The sequence below is a fragment of the Musa acuminata genome, chromosome BXJ2-9 (genome assembly GCF_036884655.1).
Source record: "Musa acuminata AAA Group cultivar baxijiao chromosome BXJ2-9, Cavendish_Baxijiao_AAA, whole genome shotgun sequence".
NCBI classification, from domain to species: domain Eukaryota; kingdom Viridiplantae; phylum Streptophyta; class Magnoliopsida; order Zingiberales; family Musaceae; genus Musa; species Musa acuminata.
The window spans coordinates 7,556,805-7,581,358 of NC_088346.1; the positions used below are offsets into that span (position 1 = coordinate 7,556,805).

The following is a 24,554-nucleotide window of genomic DNA, read 5'->3' on the forward strand; positions in this document are numbered from 1 at the left end:
CTCGACGTCATTTCTCGAATCCCCAAATGCTGTGATTTGTTGTCGTCTTTGCAAGCACCCAAACTCCTAAGTCAACAACCCACCTTCCTTTATATCCACATTTATTCCCACCTTCATTGTACCGTCACTCACTTCCCCTGTATCACCCACATGTCTCCCTTCTTCTTCCTCCTCCTCTCGTTCGAGCTGGCCTGCAGCTACCGCCATCCCCACGACCCCCTCACCCCTTCCGAGATCTCCATTGTCAGCAGCGTTATCAAGACCTCCCATTTTGGCTCGTCCAAATCGCTTTCCTTCCACTATGTCGGCCTGGACGAGCCCGACAAGCCCGACCTGCTTGAGTGGTCGTTGTGCCACCGCCGAAGCAAGGAGAAGGCACTGCCGCCACGGCGAGCGTTCGTGATCGCCCGGTCCGAGGGGAAGACCCACGAGATATACGTGGACATTGCCAGTCGCTCCGTCGTCTCCGACGAGGTCTACGAGGGATTCGGGTACCCCATGCTCACCTTCGAGGAGGAAGAGGCGGCCTCCGCCCTGCCCTTCAGCTACCCGCCGTTCGTGGCGTCGGTCGCGAAAAGGGGACTGGCGCTGGAGGACGTGCTGTGCACGCCCTTGTCGGTGGGGTGGTTCGGGGAAGCGGAGCAGGGGAGGCGGCGGGTGAAGATAGCGTGCTACCTCACGGGGGACACGGTCAACTTCTACGCGCGGCCATTGGAGGGGGTGACGGTGGTGGTGGACTTGGACGCCCTGGCGATCGTGGAGTACGAGGACCGGGTGGTGGTGCCGGTGCCGGAGTCGGCAGGGACGGACTACCGAGCCGCAAATCAGAGGCCGCCGTTCGGGCCGCAGACGAAGCCCGGCGCCGTCGTCCAGCCGGAAGGGAAGGGGTTCGAAGTAGATGGCCACATGATCAGGTCCGAATCCACTGAGCTCACCCGCTCTCCCTTCCTTTTGTCTTCTCTGTCCTCCATGTTTGCTCTCTGTGCTTTGCATGTAATTAAACTTGCATTGACTCGGTCAACAATGTCGGCATCAACAATTCGCCAATAGGTTAAGATGCAGATCGCCATAAGTACACCTTCCGCATTAACTTCTGTACGTTAATGCACACTGACAACATCAAGAGCAGATCATGGCGCGACTTACCAAGTTGGTACGTATCTGCAGGTGGGCAAACTGGGAATTCCACTTGGGCTTCGACGTCCGAGCCGGGACAGTCATCTCCGTGGCTTCCGTGAAGGACTCCGAGGTGGGAACGCCGCGGCGAGTGCTCCACAGGGGCTTCGTGTCCGAGCTCTTCATACCGTACATGGATCCGTCGGAGGAGTGGTACTACAAGACCTTCTTCGACGCCGGCGAGAACGGCTTCGGGCTCTCGGCGGTCCCTCTGGAGCCCAACGCCGACTGCCCGGCCAACGCCGCGTTCATGGACGCCCACTTCGCCGGCCGAGACGGGGCGCCGGTCCGGATCCCGAACGCCCTCTGCGTCTTCGAGCGCTACGCGGGCGACGCCTCGTGGCGGCACACCGAGTTCGGGTTTCCCGGCCAAGTGGTGAGTTCATCTACGTCCGAGAACCATCTCAGGATCGATGCTTGCATACGAATGGAGTATTACTGTGTGCGTTGCTGCAGATAACGGAGGTGAGGCCGGACGTGAGCTTGGTGGTGCGAATGGTGTCCGCGGTCGGCAACTACGACTACGTGATAGACTGGGAATTCAAGACCAGCGGCTCCATCAAAATAGGGGTATGAGAAAGAAGACATGAGAATAGAATCATACAACGCTAATCAGATGTGCCAGTGAATGTGTGTTGACCGGATGCCACTGTGTCACCAGACGCCTGCCTTAGTGGCGTTGACTACTTTTCGACATCATAGATTCTTCTACCTCTGACTTGGTCTCGACTTCACGTTGATGCATGCAGGTGTCACTGACAGGAATCCTGGAAGTCAAAGGCACGCGCTACACCCACGCAGACCAAATCGCCGGCGACGAGCACGGCACGCTGCTGGCTAGAAACACCATCGGCGTCTACCACGATCATTTCGTCACCTTCCACCTGGACCTCGACGTCGATGGACCCGCCAACTCCTTCGTCAGGTCCAAGCTTAAGACCGTGAGGGTGACCGATGGCAGCTCGCGGAGGAGGAGCTACTGGACGGTGGCGAAGGAGACGGCCAAGACAGAGGCCGACGCCCGAGTGGAGCTCGGCGACGAGCCGGGCGAGCTGCTGGTGGTGAACCCGAGCAAGAGGACGAGGATGGGGAACCTCGTCGGGTACCGGGTGATCAGCCACGGCGCGACGGCGGCCTCTCTGCTCTCCGACGATGACTACCCTCAGATCCGGGCGAGCTACAGCAAGAATCAGGTGTGGGTGACGGCTTACAACAAGTCGGAGAAGTGGGCGGCGGGGCTTTACACGGACGAGAGCAGGGGAGACGACAACTTGGCTGCATGGAGTCGGAGGTACGTGACCTGTTGCCAGAAAGCCACGAACATACGAGTTGCGTTTGGTCTCGTGATGGAGCCATGGCTGATACGATGGCGTGCTGCATGCAGGAATGCAGGGATCGAAGACACAGACATCGTGCTGTGGTACACTGCGGGCTTCCATCACGTTCCCTGTCAAGAAGACTTCCCGTTGATGCCACTGTTGAGCGGTGGCTTCGAGCTTCGTCCAGCCAACTTCTTCGAGAGCAATCCATTGATCAAGACTCGGCCTAATGGGCCGGTGCATCTGCCCAATTGTTCCAGGAATCCCTAGAAGGATGAAGAGTGTCACGTACGAGCTGTCTCAAAAATTAAGATTTCATCTGATACAGTGAACCGAAGGCTGTAATTGATCCTTTTGGGTCTAATTTTGTGCCATGAAAGTTCTTCTTCTTCTCCGTTAAGATGGAAGTCCGCCGGCAAGTGGATCTCAAATTGTATGCTTGTTTTTAGTCACTTCTTCTTTGGCCATAGTTTCGGATCCACCAAATTTGGATCTGAAAACTATATCATGATGATGTCTGATGAGGATAGCAGGATCAGAACGTTGGTCGAGGCGCATTAACGTCTGCTCAGGCTCGGTTTTTCACGTCATGCCAACACCAATATCATACGTTACCAGGCTGTCCCCTGCAAGCAGACACATCAAGAAACAGTAAACTTCCCTATAAATACCCTCGCATTCTGAACAGGAGGGAGGAAGACATAAAAAAAAACTTCTTCATTTGAATCCCCCTTTACATTAACTAATTTGATCGTCGGAGGGGTCGGGTCGAGCTTCCCGACCCGACTTGTATGTAGGAACGAAGACGGAGCACCTCCCACTACGCGTCCAGGAGAGGAGCCCCCCCCTCCTCAGAGGAAACGACGACCCCATTTCAATCGAACCACCGCACTCAACCACTTCGACGAACTCGAATGCCGTCTCGGGAAGATCCCCCGTTATCCGAACCCAAACCAAGCCGCGTTGGCCCCGAGGCCACGACTCATGTTGTTCCCGCAACAATGTCCAATAATTATAAAATGATTATTAGTATCATGAAAGAATGAGTATATGTACCATCAAATCATCAACGGGGTGTGAAATCGTACATCGGATTTAGGTGACATTGCTAAGCGGCCAACTTCGTGGAGACATAAACGCCAATATTCATGCAACGCTTCACGGATGAGGAGGAGGTCATTGCTTTCATCACCTGCTGTTGCTATTATTAAGATCATCGAGCACAGGCAAGCGTGAATCTTGCAATGTGCTTAGCAATCCTTTGTTGCTCATTTGTTGCTCTTTCAAATAATTCATAAATGATTAATTTAAACTATTATTATATGTCTTCCAACTCATAAACCCTCAGTAATATAAGATTAATCGTTTCACTATCTCCACATGAACTTGTCCATTCGACAGACGTCTTGTCGTTTCGCATCCACTCTGTCTGGGGAAACGACGTGTGGAATCATCGCGAAGCTGTACAGCCATATATATATATATATATATATATTCTTGTTTGACTTGTATTGACTCGATTTTCCATATCAAATTCCATAATTGAAGGCGTGATTTCAGTATGACACGAGAATCGGTGTTTTGAAATGAAAAATAGAAAAAGGAAAAAACGGAGGAAGGTTCTGGATTCTCATGACCTTGTTAAAGTAAATTTATGGTAATTATACTATTTTTTATAGATTTGCTTTAGAATAATAATAATAATAATAATAAAGCCATGAGGGTGGGAGGCTTCATAAAACGCACCGCTGCTGTTCCACCGACGTAGACCAACAGCCGAAAGGGTGGAGTGTCCTCTGTGCCCTGTTTGCTCCTTCGGCGACCTGCTCTCGACTCCTCTGTCCGGTGCGGCCATGGAGAAGGTGTTGGCGATGGCAACGGGGTTGGTGGCGTTGCTTCTCGTCGCCGGTGCCGGGCCGGCGGAGGGTGCAGTTTACAAGGTGGGGGATTCCGCGGGGTGGACCATCATAGGGAGCCCCAACTACACTGCCTGGGCCGCGTCCAAGACCTTCCATATGGGAGACACCATCGGTACCTCTTCTTCTTCTTCTTCCCATGTAGCCAGTCTTCTGTTGTTTTTCTTCTTCCTCTGTTCTTGAGTTTTCCTTTTACCTTTTATTTTTTGGGGAAGCTTTTTAGTTCCTTTTTTCTGTGGTTTATGTTTAGCCATGATGGTCCGGTAGCCTTGCAGAGTTCTCGGTCTCTTATTTTCTTCTTCTTTTGTGTGGATTTATTGATCTCTTCTTTGGATTTACTTTTTTTTTCTCCTTTCTTTCTCTGTGTAACCAGAACTGTATGAATCTGCAACTATGTTCTCCTTTTCTTTGTCTCTTATTTTTCTCTCTCAAGATGTCATTTTTTCCCCGCCCCCCCTAATTCTTTATCTTTGATGAAGCTTGAACAACACGGTGCCTTTTGGAGATGTTTCAGTGAAACCTTGTCTGGTTTATCATGTAATTGTAATGAATAATATAGAACGGAGCTACTGATTTAGCAAGGAATATGGAACTTTGTCTTATTCGAAATGCAATTTAGGAATGTTTACTGATTATAGATGATTGGATGCAGCAGATTCAAGGTTTAAGATCGGACTGCAAGAGAATGCATATGTTTGTTGCATATCTCTTGATAAAATGGCATGTTAAATGAGAAGCTACTGCTTTTGCATCATCTTCTTCTTCATCCTGTTCCGATTGCTTCCTTTGATTCGGTTTCAATGTTCTTTCTCGGGTGGCCTTCGCATGAGATCATTCTTCATGTAAGTCATTAGCCACTGATGCAACCTTCCCATGCGTGCGAGCAGTGTTCGAGTACAACAATAGCTTCCACAACGTGCTTGAGGTGACCAAGGCCGAGTACAATGCATGCAACGCCTCATCTCCGATTGCCACATACGCCACCGGTAATGACTCCATCACCATCAAGACCAAAGGCCACCACTACTTCCTCTGCGGCTTCCCCGGCCACTGTACCATCGGCCAGAAGGTGGACATCTACATCCCCAAGTCCTCCTCTGCTGCCCCTTCCACCTCCCCGGCTGCTGCCCCTTCCACCTCCCCGGCTGCTGCCCCTTCGACAAGCAGCGGCGGCAGCAGCGGCAGCAGCAGCGGTACCGGAGGCATCCCTGCACCGGCAGCTGCCCCGCGGTCCAGCGCTGGCACGAAGCCCGTGCCACAGGCGTTTGCCCTTGTTCTTGCTGTCTTCTCCTTCGTTGCCGTGGCCGGTGGCCTTGTTAGGCAGTAGTGATTGCTTGTCGTGAGTGGTAAGTAATAAGCTTGGCTCGTCGTCGTCGGACTGATGTGCTCATTTTTGGCGCTGTGGTGATTAGTATCAAACGATGTGAGAAACGTTGCCATGTTTACTTCACATTTGATTGTTTGTTGTTTGCATGTTTCCTCATGTCGCCAGTGACATGGTAATGTTAGAGTCTAAACTTTTGGTTGAGCCATTATAAAGATTCAGTGTGTTGTGATCACTGGCTCTACAAATCATTCGATGTTTCAGTGACATTTGTGGAATCCCAACAGAGCTCGTCTTCTTTTCCATTCTGCAAAGAACACAATAACATATGTAGTACAAAGGCCAACCCATTATTGTCCTTCCTCCAACCTTCACTGGTGGCGCAGAGAGACATGACATGAAAGTGGCGTATGATGGCATCCCGATCTAACCTTCGTGACCGAGTGCCCACCTCCTTCTTAATTAACTCCAGCAACAGCACCGGTGGAATACATGCCACTGCCGAGATATGCCAGAATCATAATAGGACATTGACATGAATGCGACTGAGCACACTTGGCAGTCCTGCTGCTTCCCGAGCATCACTCGTGATGGATCTTTGACAAGGAAGTAGATGCTTTTGACCCCAACTACCCTTCTTCGTCTTTAATGGCTTCGCCATGGCCACTGTACTACGGTTGCGTCAGGACCATTTCCACTGGGTTCCGGAAACTGGGTGGACGGCATGTGGTGTTCTTTTCTGCGTCAAAAGGGGGAGGATTCTCGCGCGTGAGCACAGAGCACTGCCGCGTCTTCCACCTGGTTTAAGCTGATAGCGTCAGGGTTGCATGCAGCAGACGTCATCCCCAGTCCTGTGAGTGTGCCAAGTTAGAAGGGAAGTAGAAGAAGATGATGATGATGAAGTGCAACTCCCATGCATTTATAAGACGAAAGAGTTGTCATCAAACCTTGAATGGAGAGATGGAAGGGTGTGGGTATGAAAGGAGGACTGACTTGGTGGATTTAGAACAGCCAGTCTACCACCAACTTTGTCTTGGAGGAGTCATGTTTGACCTTTGGGACACATTACCAATGTGAAGAGAGCAGAAGAACCTTTGAAAGAATGACAAGGAAGATGTGGGAATTAAAAGCTAGCCATGTGCATCGCACACATCAAGGAGGTGATAGAAAGATAACGAATGGCTCATCAGAAGCCAAATCATAATGTGTAAGAGGAGGTATGTCGTAGCAGAAAAAGAAAATGTTCTGAATATAGGGAAATAAACTAGTCTTGAATAGGGTGGTGACCTGAAATAATAAATTATTTTTTTAATTAGAAGTCTAATATTCTGTTTCTTTATTTGATTAATATTTTATTAATATTAAAACTAAAGTCTGAACCAAGTCAACAATGATTCGGAACTAAAATAAAATTTTGATTATGATTCATGTGATCTAAAATCGAAACCAAACCGACGATTTAGTTTCGCTCCAAATAATTTTTTTAAAAAAATATTTTTTTAAAAAAATATGTCTCTTTCAATAGTTTAGTAAATAATTAATTAGAGAAATATTTTAGAAAAATTAAAATATATAATATATAATTTGATTTGAAAATAGAATTCATTAGGAAACAACAGTTTGATTTTGGTTCCAAATTCGACAAAACCAAAATTATCTTAGGATTGAAATAGTTGATTCTAAATCGGAGGCAAGACAAGATTACTATTCATATCCGAGTGTGTTAGACCTTATAAATTAGAAAAAGAAAAAAATTGCACCTTTTATGATATTTTGGCCTAACCCATTCTTTCTAAAGACACAATGAACTGTTTACCAACAGGAATAACTTGAGATCTAAGAGATGATTTCAATTATCCAAAAGTGATAAATTACAGTAGATTTTGGTTCAAGAGTTCCAATTCTATGTTGACGATTTCAATCATGGAGATTGAAGGTTTCATCAATTGAACCCTCTACCTATTAGATGAAATCTGATGAAATGGATCTCTGAATTTGGAATATATCAAGACAGACAATATTTTTCCTTGTATGTAGAATTAACCTATCCACAAGATTTGAGTATTATTTTCCATAATTAAGTCAACACGATAAAAGATTTTGAAAGAAATTTTGGATTAAATACAAGAAAACAAGAATGTAATGTGAGAAAGAAAATCGAAATAAGTTGTGACCGAGAGATTCATCGCCTCTTCCTTTTTTTTGTTTTATTTGTCTATTATACTTAATTTATATTGAGGATGACAAGAGATAAAGTAGAAAAACGTGAAGTTATTACTGGATTGGATCATACCATAGTGGTTCTTGATGAGGATAGTAATTATGATAAAACTTGAATGACGTCAGATGACGCCTCTCGTCTCGATCGACGTGATAGTACCCGGTCAAACTGATCAGAACATCGGTCGAGGCACATTAACGCCTGCCCAGGCTCGGCTCTACACGCCACGCCAGCACCAATGTCAGACGCTACCAGCCTACCCCCTGCAAGCGGGCACATAATGAAACAGTAAGATTCCCTATAAATACCCTAGCATTCTGAATAAGGAGGGAGGAGAAGAGAGCTAAAATAAATCCCCTTCACATCGTCTAACTCGATCGTCGAAGGGGTCGGGTCGAGCCTCCCGACCAGACTTGTGTGGAGGGACAAAGACGGGGGCGCCTCCCATCGAGTGCCAAGGTGAGGAGTCCCCTCCCGGAGGAAGCGACGACCCCGTCCCGATTGGACCACCGTGATTGGCCACCTCGGCAGACTCGAAAGCCGTCTCAGGAAGATCCCCCATCATCCGGATTCGAACCGAGCCGCGTCGGCCCTCGGGCCACGGTTCAAGGTTGTTTACCACAAGAGTTCTAATATCGAATCTTAGTTAGATGGATGAGATTTTGAGATCTGAGGCATCACTGGATTGAGTCGTAAGACATCATCTTGAATTTATCGTTCTTGCGAATCTACAGAATCAATGTTGTCTTGTAAAGCTACCATTGTTTTGGAAAGAAGAAATCAAGAAACAATCTTGAGTGTGTTGGCACACTGAGATCATCGATGGAAAATGTCGCCTACGTGCGTGCGTGAGGAAGAAGGTGAAGTTTGCAACGAGAAAGCAACCCTAAATGATGTCAACCTTGTCTTCCTTGGCTTCCTCCTTGTCCATGTAGCCTTTCCAGTACCAGTGCTGCTTCCACACCATCTCGACCATCTCGTCGATGGGGACGTTCTTCGTCTCGGGCAGCAGGAAGATGGTGAACAGTCCCATGACCACGATCCATGCCGCGAAGAAGAAGAAGATGCCCGCCCGCATGTGGCACAGCATGGAGAGGAAGGCCTGCGCGATGAGGAAGGTGAAGAGCATGTTGGAGCTCACGGCGAAGGCGAAGCCGGCCGTCCTCGTCTCCAAGGGGAAGATCTCGCTGGGTATCAGCCACCCGAGAGGCCCCCATGACCATGCGAAGCTCGACACGTAGAGGCACACCAGCACCACCACCAGCACTGCCACTCCTTGATGGAGCGTGTTGTTTGATTTCAGATTCACTTGCAGGAGGATTCCGATGAGAGCCTGCAGTTCTCAGAGGTTCAAAGCAGTGCCGGCCTACAGAGGAACTCGAATGAAGAGGAGAGAGAGGGGATGGGAGAGAGATCCGAACCTGTGAGAGAAGCATCTGAACACAGGCCTCGAGCAGTAACATCCTCCGGCCGACTCGGTCCACCAGGACGATGGAGACGACGGTGGAGAGGGTGTTGACGGTGCCGGTGATGACGGCAGACAGCAACGAGGCGTCGTTCTTGAAACCGATGGTCTGGAAGAGGACGGGCGAGTAGAACATGATGGCGTTGATGCCCGTGAACTGCTGGAACACCTGCATCAGCACGGCGATGACCAGCTGCGGGCGGCTGTGCCGCTTCATCAGCGTCCGGAACGGGTGCTTCACCTGCCGCGCCATGTCACAGGCCCGCGCGATCTCCTGGTACTCCAGCTCCACGTTCTCTGTTCCTCGGATCTTCTTGAGCATGGCCAAGCCTGCATCCGTCTTCTCGCGCTCGATGAGGCTCGTCGGCGTCTCGGTGATGAGGAAGGAGCCCAAGCACAGGATCGTGGCCGGCACGCCGGCGAGGCCAAGGGACAGCCGCCACCCCCACGGGTGGAGGTTCGAGGCAAAGTAGTTGACGATGTTGGCGACGAGGATTCCGATGGTTACATCGAGCTGGAAGAGGATGTTGAGGGCGCCTCGGATTCGCACCGGCGCGATCTCCGACAGAAACAACGGAACCGCCTGCATTACACCAGTTGGATCTCCTTAAGATTCTGACGGAGACAATGAGTGGATTCCCGGGACGTGGAAACAGAGCTACCTGGTTGGCGAATCCGACGCCCATGCCGAGGAGAATCCTCCCTATGATGAGCATGGCGAGGTCTCGGGCGGCGGCATCGAGCACGACGCCGATCAAGAAGAAGACGGACGCCGCCTGCATCGTGAACCTCCGGCCGAACTTGGTGCACGACTTGGAAGCGAAGAAGCTCGACACCAGCGCGGCGAGGTAGAGCGACGAGGTGAAGAGCTGCAGGCCTTGGTTGTCGTACTTGCAGTAGTTGTTCTCCTTGGCCCGGTGTTTCTTCACGTACACATCAGGGAAGAACTTCTCCAGGAAGTCATCCATTGCTGTAACTCCTCCTGAGAACAACACATTCAAATCCCACGGACCATTAACGAATTGAATTCCTGGAATTCAGGAGAACGAACACCCCAAAATCCTAATACCAAACAAATCTCATCTGACTTCATATGCTGTCACCTAATCTTACAGACCAAAGACGACGATCTATTACCGGAGATGCCGATGTCGTATCCAAACATCAATCCTCCGGTGGCAGCAATAATCCCACAGATGACCACGTAGGACGTGATCTTCCCCTCGAACTGCTTCGGGCCGCCATCCGAACTCGCCAAAACTACAGCCGGCATTACTCTACTGCAGATTTGTCACCGGTCTATCCAAGAAAGATTAACAGAAGACGAAGAGGTGAAAAGGGGAGAGGACGGATAATAGTGTCAGCCGGCGGGTAATATATGGAAGCACAAATGTGGCTGCAGATTTGATATGGTCGAGCAAGGATGTGACTGCATGCATGAATGCAACAATTGGTAAGAAGTAAGGACGACATTAATTGCTCTTCAACGAAAGATTTATTGTATAACGATCTAAATTCCATTGACTTCCGTTGATATATTGCTGTAAATGAATTCTCACCCACCATATTTGCGCCCCATTTAACGTTATTTTTGTGTTAAGGATATAAGCTATGAAGATGAATCGAGGTTTCGAAGGCAACATATTCTTCACATACGTGCAAAAATCCCAATTGAATGGTCTATCCCAGCCACATCACATACACATGATGATGATGGATCACTTCATATCCCCTCAAAATTCTCATAGTGGCAAGAGAGATTTCATGCCATATATTTTTAATTATATATATATATATATGTGATTAAAAATGATTAAAAATAACTTATAATGTCCCAACCTAAGTCTTACATTTGTTATGATAGATTATTACATGTAAGAGTTTCCTCGAAAGTTAAAAAGAAGCATTACAGATAAGTAGAAACAATATTTGTGTAATCTTTTGATTAAAAGTTCGAAAAATATTTTTTGTGGATTACTAATAGGTTCATTAATTGTCTCCCTTTATACTTTCTTGCTTCCATAATTAGATAATCTTTCCTACCCCCACCATGCTTTATCCTGCACTTATTTTTTACTTCCTTTCTAGTATTATGAATCAGACTTGCTGCTTTTACTTCTGATACGATCTTTCATCTTTGTCTTGCATTAATTTTAGGAAGATTAAAATCATCAGGTACTTTAAATTCTAATTTGATTTCAATTTCCCAACCACGTGATATTGATTCAATGCTTCAATCTCCAATCTTTCAATCAAATAACCTATTTATACAGTTTCTTCTTGCCAATTTTTTTTTTTTTTCCTTTTGAAGAAAACTCGGATATGAGAAATCTTTCTTATCAACTTAAAGATAGAATTTTTTTTTGTCAATGTCATTCCATCTAAAGGCTTAAATCTACGATTTCTATTGTGCTATAATTTTAAAATTTTCCATCCAAACTAGCTAATCCCCAACCAATGTAATTATTTATTTTTCCATCCAAACCCATTCTAAATTTGATCTACCTGCGCTGCTGCCATCCTCATTATGAAAGTAATGCACACTACTGGATGATTTATAGCCTGCTATCCTCTGAAGTACAGAATCAATCAATGCAACATCAAAGCAAGTAAATGCCAACGAAATAATGCACAAACCTAAATACCATTATTTCACAATTTCATGTCCGGCTCAACGAGGAAAACTACACAAACTACACAATTGGCATGAGCACTAGAAGTGACGACAGGCAAAGATTAAAGAAAAAAACATTACTTATAATTCATCCTAAAAGTCCTGAAACTTTAAATAATATTTCTGTAAGTTCCAGCAAATTGCTTCAGATATAGTAAACATTCATTCACAACCAGAAAAGAAGAGCAGATATAGGATCGGTTCTCTCAGGTCTTATTTGGCCGAGCTAGGACCGGTTTTATCTCAGTTTATCAGGAATCAAGATATATGGTTCAAAGTAGCATGGCAATATCACAGTCAACACCAAGGCAGGTTAACTAAGCCATCACTTAAACACATTGTTCAGATTTCGAGTTCACGGATTACAATTTTCTAGACTACAATTCATATCTTATAAACAAGTTTTGTTTTGACTTCACATACTATGTAAAACACATGCAGAAAGAGGAAACAAATACTTTGTGAACCATCCACCTGAATCATCTGCTGCAAGTACCAGTAGTCACTGAACAAGGATCGCATGGAGGCATTTGGCATCAGAAGTCTATGGTAGGTGAAGTCCTAAAAGCAATAAGATTACTTGGTGACACTTGTCAAATAACTTACCTCAGGGTAGCAGTCTTGATTAATGACTTCCCGGGTTTCTGGATTAACAGACACCAAACAAGAAATTTTTCCCTGCAGATTTGCATAGAATAGCAAGTAATTGATGTATAGATTAGAGAGAAGGAACATTCTTAAGCAACAGAGGTCATTTTTGTTGCTTCCTACAGAAGAGAAAAAATTTCTTGCAGATTGTAATTCACAGCTACAGGGCATTAACTGGGGTTGTTTTTCATGTACAGATTCATGATTAGACTGACTGCGAACACATTTAAGAGAAGTTTTTGTCCACAGTTCTCCATCTAAAGATTGATAAATTCGGGCATGAATCTTTTTTTTCTCCCGTTACGAACAAGTACATACTTGCACATGCTCTGTAGTGAATTAAATCAAATGATATGGAGGAACTTGGATTCGCTCACGTCCTCTCTCTTTTTTTACTCTCTTCTTCACTTTCTTCAGTTTTGAACAGAAATATAGCTTCAATAAGTACAGATGTTATGTACACTCCTTCAATAAATCAAAGGTAATAAAATAAAAATACAAATAGTGTATCTTGTTGTTGTTTGCTTTATCGGGAGAGAGAAAAATCGTACTGATCAAGATGTTGTTATACCGATAACTAGTAGTAAAGTTATCACTAATCAATAAGGTCGATATGCCAAATTTTAGAAATTAAATGGTACATATTTTGTTGAGTCAGATAAAGCATACTCATGTTATTAAGTGGGACATGGCAATGAGATGTTCTCCCGTCTAATAAGTCTAAAAAAATCAAAGAACATGAAGAATGGTTTTCAAACTAGTAAGAATTTGATCTATCGAAACACATCTTTATTAGTTTTCTTCAAGAAAATCTAGCCTTTGGAATAAAAAATACTAAGCAGATGCTCTACACACCCGTATTCCAAAATTTTTGCTTCTGTTGTCCTGTGTGTGTTTGTCTTAAACCAAGTAATTAGAACAAGGACAACTCTTTATTTACCAAGATCACTAGATCAAGCAACCAATAAATAAAGTTCTAATTGGGTTAATCTTTTTTCCCTTTAATTCAACAACAAGAATCGGATTAATTGGATCTTATTGGCATAGTAAATTCATCAATCACAAGTAGTTGATGGGAATGAAGAAGAAGCCTCTGAAGATTTTACCTGAACGGGGACGTCCACGAAGAAGAGACGCATCCTGCCGTCGACCTCAGTGACCGTGTCCAAAGGCAACGATCTCCTTGCAAGATCCTCGATCAGATAGATGGCATCATTCCACACCGGGATCCCGTCGATCTTGAGCTTGGCGTGAACGTGCGAGACCCCCCGCGCCTTAATGTGGCCACCGTTGGCCGTGACGGAGCCAAGTGGCCTCCCGCGGTACCCGATCGAGACCACGATGGAGCGGTGGTCGAGGGAGAAGAAGTCTGGGTTGCGGACCCTGAGATCGACCCTCAGGGAGATGCCGATGGCTGCGAGAGGCGGCGGGGTGACGCGGATGTCTTCGAGGTGGAAGCGGGTGACGGTGACCTCGGGGTCGGAGGGCCAGAGGAAGAAGGCGGAGGAGAGGAGGACGAGGAAGAAAGCAGCCGAGAGGAGGGTGGAGGAAGAAGAGATGAGGGAACCGCAGCAGGAGAAGCATCCGCAGCGCTGGCGCCGGCGGCGGGGGTAAACGGGGAGGAGGACGTACGCTGGAGGATCAGGGAAGTAGGGATCTTGGAAGGCCGCGGCGGCGACCGGTACGCCGTAGCATGGCGGCGCTGACTGCGGAGGAGTCGACTGGGGGAGAAGCGGCGCCGCCGGTCCTCCGGTTTCTTCCACGCCCATCTCGTGGGAGTTTCTTCGATCTCTCCTCCTCCTCCAACCAATTATAATTTGTTCGTATTCTGTTATATTTTTCTTTACGGAAACCGTTGTATTCTTATAGGACAAATTCTCAAACAAACAAACAAAAAAAACAAAAACAAAAATTTCGATTTCTTTTTTTCGCCTGAGAGCGGCGCTTTTTGATTTATTACTTCAGTTTATTTCTTGAAATCTTCGTAATTAATTATAGTCTTTGCCCCGTCAACTGTCATTGCCATTGTGCCTTTGTCCACAGCCTCAACCCTCAGGCTTCCTCATGTCCCGACCTCCGTCGCCTCTTTCTCTCGTCCGTTATCTGCGTCGAGCTCTCAAAGGTCAAACGCCAGGACAGGTTGACACGGCGCCAAGTGGATATTTATTTATGCTTGGAAAGTTTGCTTGATAGAAGGTTGAGACGGTCCCACCAGAATGAAGCTAAATGGACGCTTCAACTTGAGCTTTTTTAACGGGTCGGATTGAAATGACCCAATCGGACCTTCGAAGAACTCTCTTCGAACCGATAGGTTGAATGGCTACGATTACCATCGATGCTTTTAATTAGCATTGAAAATTCTACGTCGTAACGTAAAAGGGAAAGCATTGAGTTCAACATTTATGTGGCTTCATAAATCATAGAATTATTCTTTTTACGTATAGTCAATCAAATCTATATATTTAACATAAGAAAATCACAAAATAAACAAATAAGTAAACATAAACGAAATAAAATAGAACAGTATGTTTAAATGCCTTTTATGGTAGTGAAGTTTGTAGCCCAGACTATTAACACCCAATATTTAAATGTGTTTTTCTATCTAAATGCGCCTCTCTAAATGAAATGTTCATTAATCTCAGATAATTCCCATCTTACCGGATATTATAAAAAGACTGGAAAGGGAATAACATATAATTGCAAAAAATGGTGTCATTACAACTGAGCTAAGACAGCAATAATTATCAATATAGCAACATAGAATATTCAAATAAATTGAGGGATGTTGATATCTTCCATGTTCTTAAAACAAACGCATCAAAACAGTAGACACACCCCCAACATTTCTGACATGGCAGCTGCAATCATATGGCTTGCGAAATCATATTGCTTATTGAACCAGCTTCTTCCTTGGCAGTTTCCACCAGCGAGTCCTGCAAACATAACTTGAATTGCTCAGGAACAATATCATTTCAGTGATGCCAGTTGGAGTGAAAAAAATATCTATGTATTAGTGACTTTGGCTAAATTGGTGCTAGTTTTCTGCAAATGGCTTCATCAGGGTTTTCACGCACCACCATCTCAGCTATTTCACGGAAAACTAATCAATGTGTATATTAGATAGTGGTTTGTCATGTTCGAGATAGTGACAAAAGAAATTTCAGGACTATAGATCTTCTGGTGTCCATGCTGACAGGTAGTGTGACCTTGACCCAAGTACCAAAAATGTTGTACAAGGATTCAATGTTCACATTCAAGAACTTATTGGTAGTAATATATCAAAATGCAATAGAACAACACAAGTGAAAAGCTTGTTCCGTGAAATTGATGTCATACGAAGCAAAATTCAGAACATATCATTTCATCAGACGCTATCAGGAGTATTCACAAAACAAACAAACAATAAAGGCCTAAGAACTCCAAAACAGATGCACAGATGACATCTCTGCTGTAATCTCAACTGCGAAAAACATCATGCCAGCAATTGGAGATCTCACATGTAGCTCATGATGTGGTCCAAGTATTTTGTTTGTTCAGCACAATTAAGAACATTAACTGGAAGGTTATCCTCTTAGTGTGCACAAGAGAGTCAAAGCAACAAGGACAATTGAAGATAGCAGTTGCAAGATAAAGCATTGATAATTTCATATTGATCAATGGTCCATATGCTTTATGTTTGTTTTATTTGCTTTTCTTTTGATACTTGCACAACCATGTGAAATGTTGGTTGATTTATATCTGATTCAATAAAATGCAGATGTATGGCGGGTAAGGTTATTTGCTCAGAAGCCAATACAAATAGGTAAGACAAAAATAACCGAATTTAAAATACAGTTACCTGTGCAGCTATAAGCCGTGCAACAGCTTTTTTGCTCGATTCCTGAAGTTCACCAGCTATCAAGATCTCATCCAGAATATAGTATGCCTGCAAATTTCTTTGGTCAGATTAAAGACAGCGAAAATCTTTCAGTAAACATGAGTATAGAGTTCATAGTATGTAAAGACACACAACATTACCTTGTGGAAATTGAAGATCAAATCAAGCTCGCAAACCTGAAGGGAGAAATGGATGAGCCACAGCTATGTAAAAGTGCTAATATTATAACAGAATAGTAAAGAACAAAATGATAGTGACTCACACTGCCAAAGTAACGGTCTAATATCTCAACAAAATGATGAATAATCTCAAGAATTTCCAATTCATTGTCATCAGGATCAATGCACATGCAAAAGTATAGGCTGGCATATCTGCATAAAAAGATATGGAAGACTCGTAGGAATAAGAAATCTATCTATTGTCAGAGAAAACTAACATCATTGAAGGTGACATGTCAGAAATAATTCCAGCTGACTACCTTCTGTACACAACTTTGTAACCCTTCCACTCAACAAAATTGCAAAGTTTTGGGCCTCGTGAAAGAATGAGGCCACTAAGCTCCCGGATGACCTTTTAGGAAATAAAAAACTGTATTAAGTATGCACAATGATACAAAAAATAGCATAAACCAGCACCGGCATCTTTTTATCTTTTTATATTAAATTTGGCAACAAATACGATGTATGTCCCAAAATATCCACAAACATCAAGATTTATGATTTTCAGAGTGTGAAAAATCACTGCATGGTAATATCATTGGCCACATTGCAGGTGATAAGCAGCAAAAAGCAACACTAATGACTAAACACTATAAGCTATGAAGATCAATGTATTTTAAGATAAAAGGATGGTTATATGCTGATTCTGTAAGAAATATGAAGGTTGAGCTATCTGAGTTAGTTTTACCAAATTGGTTTCGCACTGGCTCTAGAACATGAGAACGGACTCTGATTTATCATAGAATTACTTTTGCATACTCTGTTCAAACTAGCAAAAATTAAGTGCTCACCAACTTCGGAAAATATTTAAAAGAATAACAAGGCTCAACATGTGATCTCACATCTTCCTTGTGCAAGATGATCTTATATAGCTAATAAATTTAAATCCCAAGAAATATGACACTTCAAGTCATCCATTTCTATATTGAACACATAACCAGACAAGAAACAAGATATCGAAAGAGGTAAAAGCAAAGATGTGCTGGTCAATAAATAACAATATTTCATAAGAAAGAAAGCAGTAAGCTTTCCATAGATAACATTACCGTGGATCTTTCCTTCTGCTGATATGGAGAATACCATTTTGTCAGTCTAACTTTCCCTTGTCGACTAATAAGAATTACAAAATGGATCTGAAAAGATAAAATAAATTGTAAGTGCTTGTCTGATACAAAAGTCTGTGAGAAAGTACTATGTGATAAAAGACGTATATCACATGGAAGAATCAGATAAACAAAGGAACAGATTAAGTCTAATATGCTTGACTAGAAAAAAAATAAAATATTACATAAACCCAAGAATCCAAAATGCAGAGAAATCAGTTACTTTTTGTTATCTAGGTGGGCATATTACCCACCAAAATAAAATTATGGCCCCATGCTAGATGATCCATGCAAACCATTTTATAATGAAAGCCTCTAGTGAATCTATTATATTATGTGCAATATCATACTTATCTAAAGTTTTCTATTACATCAGGCATGAGATTCATAAAGTACTTACCTTAATTAGATTAATCATGTTCAAATTGAATCAAGAAACCAACCAAGATACTTATATTATCTACATGTAACATGTTGAAAAAGGATATGCAAGAATGTCCTCAATAAGTCTTGTCCTAGAAGAACTTCCAAATTTCCAATTTATGGTACCAGTGAGCAAGCATTGTAATGCCGGTGCCTTCACCAGAATTCCAACAACTATACGGAATCAAACTGGGAAACGAAGTTCAGATTCATTCAAGCCCTAATTCTTATAACCAATTACGAATTTATGATCACGGACAACACAATGATTACAAATACTTTTATTCGACATAAAACAAATTTAAATGCTGCTTCGTCTAAATACAATTCTTTCAAACGGCCAGAACAAAGGTGTATTGCGGGCCAAGGCTCAGATAACACGCAATGTTTGGGAAAAGGATCTCAAATCCGCAGTTTTCAAGAAAACCCATTGGAACCAAGAGAGATCTGGGAAAGGAAAAGACCTAGAAATGAAACCATTCGATAATGAGAAGAAGGGACCGGTAGAAATCGTCGCTAGAGAACGGGACATCCGGAAAAAGCAAAAGAAGAAGAAACCGGATAACGAGAAACCGAAAATGAACGCAAAATTGACGAGCTGGGAGGGATTCGAGAAGCAACGAACCATTTTAGATCTGGAATTGCGCTCCCCTCTCTTTCCTTGCGCTCTTCCTGCGAGGAGATCGGAACCCTCGAATGAGATCTCGATTCCAGCAAGAAATTTTTTTGGTGGGTCGATCTTTTAACGGCTGCTATTACACGACTTCGTAGCGGCCGAAACGTTTTGTGTCCTTTATGCACCACCATGACTTCCCGTTACATCAAATTTTATACAGACATAATTACATGTATATATATATATATATATATATATATATATATATATATATATATATATATATTAAACATACATATCTGCGTCGTTACGTGACAGTGATTTGGATTACGGACAAAAGACTGACAGCCCAGCAGTAGCTGTAAGCACTGCGCTTCTCATGCACGCATGCGTCCAATCTTGACACCTGACGTCGTACCTGCCACCTCGGATAAGGCCTCCATCGCATGCATCTTAATCGTTGGTTCAGACTTTGGTCTCTTGCTCTGCACATCACATTATCCCCTACAGTAAAGAAGAAGAAGAAGAAGAAACAGTTCATTCATCATTCAGCATCTGCGATGCGCAATCCGATTCCAAAATGTGAACAGTCCTATCGCTGTTGTTTTTGCAGACTCCTACCTAAACCTATGAACCATTCGTGCTTATCACGTATATGCGTGCAAAGTGTTCCAAGCTCAATCATCCAAACTACATCACCAATAATGGAAGCTCGGCCACCAAAAGATAGAAGCAGGTCAACCACGCAATTACTTTCTCTCAGCCCGTGCATATCTTCTTGGAATCCAGCTGCATGCCTCACCCTTTCCCATACGCTCCACACACATATATATATATACCAGCCTTCTTCCCTTTGCTTTGCTCCAAACCAATTAGCTCTCCAAGACATGGCGAAGCTGTCCCTGATTCGTGCCTTGTTCATGGCCGCCATGGTGGTCGCCTCTGCCTCGGCCAACTTCCTGTCGGACGTCGACATAACCTGGGGTGACGGCAGGGGGAAGATGCTGGACAACGGCGAGCTCCTCCAGCTCACCCTCGACCGCGCCTCCGGCTCCGGCTTCCAGTCCAAGCAAGCCTACTTGTTCGGGAGGTTCGACATGAAGATGAAGCTGGTGCCTGGGAACTCCGCCGGCACCGTCACCACCTACTACGTAATGCAGCACACGAGCAGGGTAGGCTTTGCTGCTTGTTTGGTGGAACTGATTGCGTTGGGTTGCTTGTCTTCTCTGCAGTTGTCGTCGCAAGGCCCGGCGCACGACGAGATCGACTTCGAGTTCCTGGGGAACACCAGCGGCGAGCCGTACGTCCTCCACACCAACGTGTTCGCGCAGGGGAAAGGCGACAGGGAGCAGCAGTTCTACCTCTGGTTCGATCCCACGCTGGCTTTCCACACCTACTCCGTCCTGTGGAATCATCGGCGGATAGTGTTGAGTGCCGCGCGCCATGACCAAAGCTCGATACGTACATGCACGCGTACGTCGACGTTGCTTGCTGCTGCGTGCCTGACGCTTCTCTCCGCATGTTGTCACAGGTTCTACGTGGACGGGACGCCCGTTAGGGTGTTCAGGAACAGCGAAGGCGCGGGGGTGGCGTACCCGAAGAGCCAGGCCATGCGCGTGTACGCCAGCCTTTGGGACGCCGACGACTGGGCCACCAGGGGCGGGCTGGTGAAGACGGAATGGAGCCAGGCGCCGTTCGTGGCGTCCTACCGGGGCTTCGTCGCCGACGCCTGCGTGGCTGCCAGCGGCCGGCCGTCATGCTCGGCTTCCAAGGCTGGCTGGTGGGACCAGGGCCTGGACTCCGGCGGGGCCCGGAAGCTGAAGTGGGTGAGGGACAACTACATGGTCTACGACTACTGCCGCGACGCCAAGCGCTTCCCCGGGGGCTTTCCTCCCGAGTGCTCGCAGCCCCTCGACTGATGGCTGCTGGATCAACTTGTAGCTTGCAATCTGCCGCCCATGTAAATGCATCGATTATTAGATATTTAGTTCCGTTTTGTATGTAAAAGATGGAATAAAATGTTGATTAGTTGCTTACGTTGCTCTTCTCGGGCTCATTGGTTCAAGTAATCAGCATGGAATTGTCTGTGTAAGGTAGGGAGATGTGGTGAAGATGAACATGACATGTGAGGAACAGCTTATAGATGCAGTTTGAGAAGAACAAATTGCAGTCCGGATGCTGTGATTCTCTTTCAGCAAAACAGAGGATATGAACTCAGCACCTAATGGAATCCACAATAACAGAGACGCAGCTAATCTGCAGCTGTAGGACAAGCGGAAGAGTAAATGGAAGCTACAGAGACGCTTGCCAAGACTCATCTATTCCCAGCAGAAGATTTCCAAGCGTTCAAAGTCTCCACCGCAAGAGAGGTCATCCAGTGGATGGATGCTATCCAGAGAAGGGAAGTCATCACGAGAACTAGTGACGCGGCCGAGATCCTTCAACATTGTCATCCAGGCTTCGCTTATTTCTTCTACTTCTTCGGCATCGGAGGGCCTCGGAAGGTCCACCATCTCCTCACTTTGCGGACCCTCCGGCACCGATCCACCGCCAGACTCCGAAGCGTCGTTGTCAATTTTCGCAACCGGAAGCCTCTGAAGCTTCTCCAAATTCTCCGCCCTGCGCTGCAGCTCCTCCAGATCGGGCTTCCGCTGAAGCTGGCCAGGGAGAAAGTGGCACAGAACGACGTCGACGGAGGGGTGGCCCAAGGCGAAGGGGCGGCCAACGGGGGACGGGGAGATTACGGTGATCTCTGATCCGGGAGTGGTACAGACTTGCCGTAGAGGCCCTTTCGACGCTTGCTGTAGGTGACGTCGCGGCTGTAGCGGTCCTCGATCTTCTTTATGGGAATCCTCTCCTTGTGCGCTTCTTCTGAACCTCCTCCACCGCAGCCTGCACCGAAGCAGCCTTCTTCGCCATGGATATCTGTGAGAAGGCGAGAGAAGGAAAGAATTCGTTCTAGAGAGAGAGAGAGAAGATCGGAGAAGGAAAGATGCGGTCACGCCAACGTGTCTCTGACGCGGTGGAGCGAAGACGGTACGCCGATCCTGCGTATCGGCGGAGCCATCATTCTCGCAAATCAGCACTTCCACGTGTTCCCTGCCGCGGGACCCACAGATTTCGACGGTGGTCAATCTATCTAAATGTAGCACAGCCCTCGCGAATATGTTATCGAGGATAGTAATATTAATATGAATATGAATATGAATATTATTATTTATAAAATTAAACTTCTATTTATTACATTAAACAGCGAAACAAAATACTTTCATATAAACTCCAAAATAAGATGCATCAACTATGCATTAATGTACTAACCAGTTGGATGTCTCAAACATACTTCCTTGGCATAACTCAATCTCTTGAGTTCATTTCCCTAACTTTCTTGTCCTTTCTTTACTTCATTTTGTTTCTTTGAGTAACTTCTTGATTATTATCATTAAGATATATCATTAGCATAAATATGAGGCATTGGCACATTTACTACTAGAAGGAGATAGACTCAAATTAATATACACCAATGTCAGGTAAAACAAGAGAAGTTTTCACTGCACCTTCTCAGATCATCTCTCTCACAGTTGCTCAGTACTTCCGGTGCACAGTGCCTGAGCTAAGCTGCTTTGCAGCTAAAACACAAGGGAAAAGGGAACCATAAAGGAAGGAATCAAACCTAACAATCCCATTGCAGGTGCTCCATTGAGCCCCCGCTGCAAAACTCTCCACAAGGCAACAATGCGCTCTCCATCATCTCAAGATCGAGCGTGGCACTGCCGTAGGAGGTCTCCATCACCATCCCCTTCTCGCTCGCCTCATCGACGCCCATTCTGCACATCGTGGGTTGCGCCTGCACTAGATCTTCAGCTTGCTGCAGCGCTTCCAGTGGCTCCACGGTGCTGTCATCCCACATGCAATCATCGATGAAACCAGGTTCATGGAACGAAGAGGAGGACATGTTCGTGTGGTCTAAGGAAGAGGAGGAAGAAGAGCCGTTCATAAAGTCGAGCGAAGCATGCGAGCCGTGGTCCTTGAAGCTCATCAAGACATGGTCGTCTTGGTACTGGAAGTTGGGCACAGGTGCTGTCTCATGCAAGGGAATGGCAGAAGCATGTGGTGGTGTTTCCAGGGGCGGATTCAGTTCCATGGGGCTCTTCATTCTGTCATGGCTTCTAATGGGGGGGCTGATGGTGAAGGGCGTGGTGGGCGATCGAGTATAGTGGAGCCGATGAAGCTCGTCTGAGTTGATGCTGCCGTTGGTAGGACGAGAAGAGGGGAATAGGTTATGGGTCGTCGGATCCAAGCCTTGCGACGTCAGTTTCTTCTTTATGCATGAGTTCCAGATGTTCTTGACCTCGTTGTCTGTCCTCCCAGGGAGATGCTTTGCTATCTGAGCCCACCTGAACAGAGGAAGAGAAGGAACACTTTAACCTGCTTGATCGCCTAAGGCGTGTAGTTTGTTCAAAGGGATTAGGGTTCACTGCACCTGTTGCCTAGGATCCTGTGCACATCTATGATGATTCTTTCTTCTTCTTCCGAGAAGGTGCCCCTTTTTAGGTCAGGCCTCAAGTAGTTGATCCACCTTAGCCTGCAACTCTTTCCACACCTTTGTAACCCTAAAAACTCCAACCAGAAACTTCAGATAAATAGATCCGAGCAAGAGAGAGAGAGAGCGAGAGAGAGAGAGACCTGCTTCTTTGGGGACAGTGCTCCAGCAGCTATGGCCATGGGAGGTGATGTACTTGACCAGCTTCTCATCTTCCTCAGGAGACCACAGGCCTCTCTTCACCTTCTGCTTGCTGCAGCAGTGGTGACCCATATCCAGGATTCTGCTAACCTTGTCCAACACTCCCTCACCAATTTATACAGGTCTGATCCCCGTCATGCATCACCCACTCAGGTGACAACCTGCACGCCATGTTTCAGTGCTAAGCTTCAGATGATACAAGGTCATGGAGCATCTCCAAAACCAGAAGTAGCTTGACTGACACTCATGGGAGGGCCCAGCACTCTTGACGCTTTCTCGTGTCGCATTTAGGTCCTTCTCTTTGTCATTGCCCTCGGACCTGACACATGACATTATAATATCGATTCAACGAGGATAGAGAGAAAATTGTTCGAGAAGCAGAAGAAATCTCCAGTCATAGTAACGAGGGCTCAATAAATCTAATCCGGAAACACCTGTCGGCATGGTCAGAGAGAAGGAAGAGCAGGAGTTACGTCGCTGATCAAATAAGAATCAGTCAAGGTAGATAGAAATTGTTAGCACGCCATAGAAATCGAAGAATAGTCTTGCTATGAATAGGTGATGACTGCTAAATGGCACGTAATAGAAAGGTTTCTTGCTCAAATACTTGAGAGCACTGCTTTCATCAGTAAAATAGAATCCTTAGTACTCGAGTACTGTTTGCAGAAACAGTACATACCCTCGTCACACATGCATGCGTAGGCATACTGATACGAGGGAAAGTAATAAGCAATCTTTAAAGGAAATTAGAGAAAGAAGATTTGGTGCTTTCTTATGGAACAATTCAATGATTAGGTGGGCGAGCGAGGTGACATGCATCACCTGCAGCAATT

General features: G+C 45.4%; 7 protein-coding genes across 9 annotated transcripts; 3 read left to right on the top strand and 4 right to left on the bottom strand.

Annotated features, from left to right (window-relative positions):
* Positions 1-141: 141 nt before the first annotated feature.
* Positions 142-2,901, top strand: LOC135621983 (primary amine oxidase 1-like). The gene is made up of 5 exons (XM_065123606.1): positions 142-914; positions 1,168-1,552; positions 1,633-1,746; positions 1,926-2,467; positions 2,561-2,901. Exons 1-5 carry the CDS (start codon positions 151-153, stop codon positions 2,763-2,765), a joined length of 2,010 nt encoding a protein of 669 aa, XP_064979678.1. The 5' UTR covers positions 142-150; the 3' UTR covers positions 2,766-2,901.
* A 1,341-nt stretch (positions 2,902-4,242) lies between these two features.
* LOC103997610 (mavicyanin) lies at positions 4,243-5,970 on the top strand. The gene is made up of 2 exons (XM_009418889.3): positions 4,243-4,526; positions 5,299-5,970. The coding sequence occupies exons 1-2, from the start codon at positions 4,349-4,351 to the stop codon at positions 5,736-5,738; spliced, it is 618 nt and encodes a 205-aa protein (XP_009417164.2). The 5' UTR covers positions 4,243-4,348; the 3' UTR covers positions 5,739-5,970.
* A 2,671-nt stretch (positions 5,971-8,641) lies between these two features.
* Positions 8,642-10,694, bottom strand: LOC135622924 (sugar transport protein 8-like). Its single transcript, XM_065125267.1, has 4 exons — positions 10,559-10,694; positions 10,084-10,403; positions 9,378-10,004; positions 8,642-9,289 (listed from the first exon to the last, which is right to left on the bottom strand). The coding sequence occupies exons 1-4, from the start codon at positions 10,692-10,694 to the stop codon at positions 8,843-8,845; spliced, it is 1,530 nt and encodes a 509-aa protein (XP_064981339.1). The 3' UTR covers positions 8,642-8,842.
* Positions 10,695-10,766: 72 nt separating this feature from the next.
* LOC135582977 (uncharacterized) lies at positions 10,767-14,584 on the bottom strand. Of its 2 annotated transcripts, none has more exons than XM_065125269.1 (3): positions 13,850-14,583; positions 12,702-12,773; positions 10,767-10,850 (listed from the first exon to the last, which is right to left on the bottom strand). In XM_065125269.1, exons 1-3 carry the CDS (start codon positions 14,510-14,512, stop codon positions 10,782-10,784), a joined length of 804 nt encoding a protein of 267 aa, XP_064981341.1. In that variant the 5' UTR covers positions 14,513-14,583; the 3' UTR covers positions 10,767-10,781. The 2 variants fall into 2 exon arrangements, with proteins under 2 accessions (XP_064981341.1, XP_064981340.1); XM_065125268.1 differs by lacking the exon at positions 10,767-10,850 and adding an exon at positions 12,387-12,600 and having other exon boundaries at positions 13,850-14,584.
* Positions 14,585-15,407: 823 nt separating this feature from the next.
* LOC135622925 (AP-1 complex subunit sigma-2-like) lies at positions 15,408-19,140 on the bottom strand. Its single transcript, XM_065125270.1, has 7 exons — positions 18,990-19,140; positions 17,885-17,971; positions 17,099-17,190; positions 16,883-16,991; positions 16,761-16,796; positions 16,582-16,668; positions 15,408-15,676 (listed from the first exon to the last, which is right to left on the bottom strand). Exons 1-7 carry the CDS (start codon positions 18,990-18,992, stop codon positions 15,608-15,610), a joined length of 483 nt encoding a protein of 160 aa, XP_064981342.1. The 5' UTR covers positions 18,993-19,140; the 3' UTR covers positions 15,408-15,607.
* Positions 19,141-19,836: 696 nt separating this feature from the next.
* LOC135622926 (xyloglucan endotransglucosylase/hydrolase protein 22-like) lies at positions 19,837-21,016 on the top strand. 2 transcript variants are annotated; one of them, XM_065125272.1, is made up of 3 exons: positions 19,837-20,131; positions 20,213-20,346; positions 20,512-21,016. In XM_065125272.1, exons 1-3 carry the CDS (start codon positions 19,868-19,870, stop codon positions 20,897-20,899), a joined length of 786 nt encoding a protein of 261 aa, XP_064981344.1. In that variant the 5' UTR covers positions 19,837-19,867; the 3' UTR covers positions 20,900-21,016. The 2 variants fall into 2 exon arrangements, with proteins under 2 accessions (XP_064981344.1, XP_064981343.1); XM_065125271.1 differs by having other exon boundaries at positions 19,838-20,131; positions 20,213-20,406.
* A 1,487-nt stretch (positions 21,017-22,503) lies between these two features.
* On the bottom strand, positions 22,504-23,945 carry LOC103997616 (myb-related protein 330). Its single transcript, XM_009418895.3, has 3 exons — positions 23,664-23,945; positions 23,461-23,590; positions 22,504-23,374 (listed from the first exon to the last, which is right to left on the bottom strand). Exons 1-3 carry the CDS (start codon positions 23,791-23,793, stop codon positions 22,651-22,653), a joined length of 984 nt encoding a protein of 327 aa, XP_009417170.2. The 5' UTR covers positions 23,794-23,945; the 3' UTR covers positions 22,504-22,650.
* Positions 23,946-24,554: the final 609 nt, after the last annotated feature.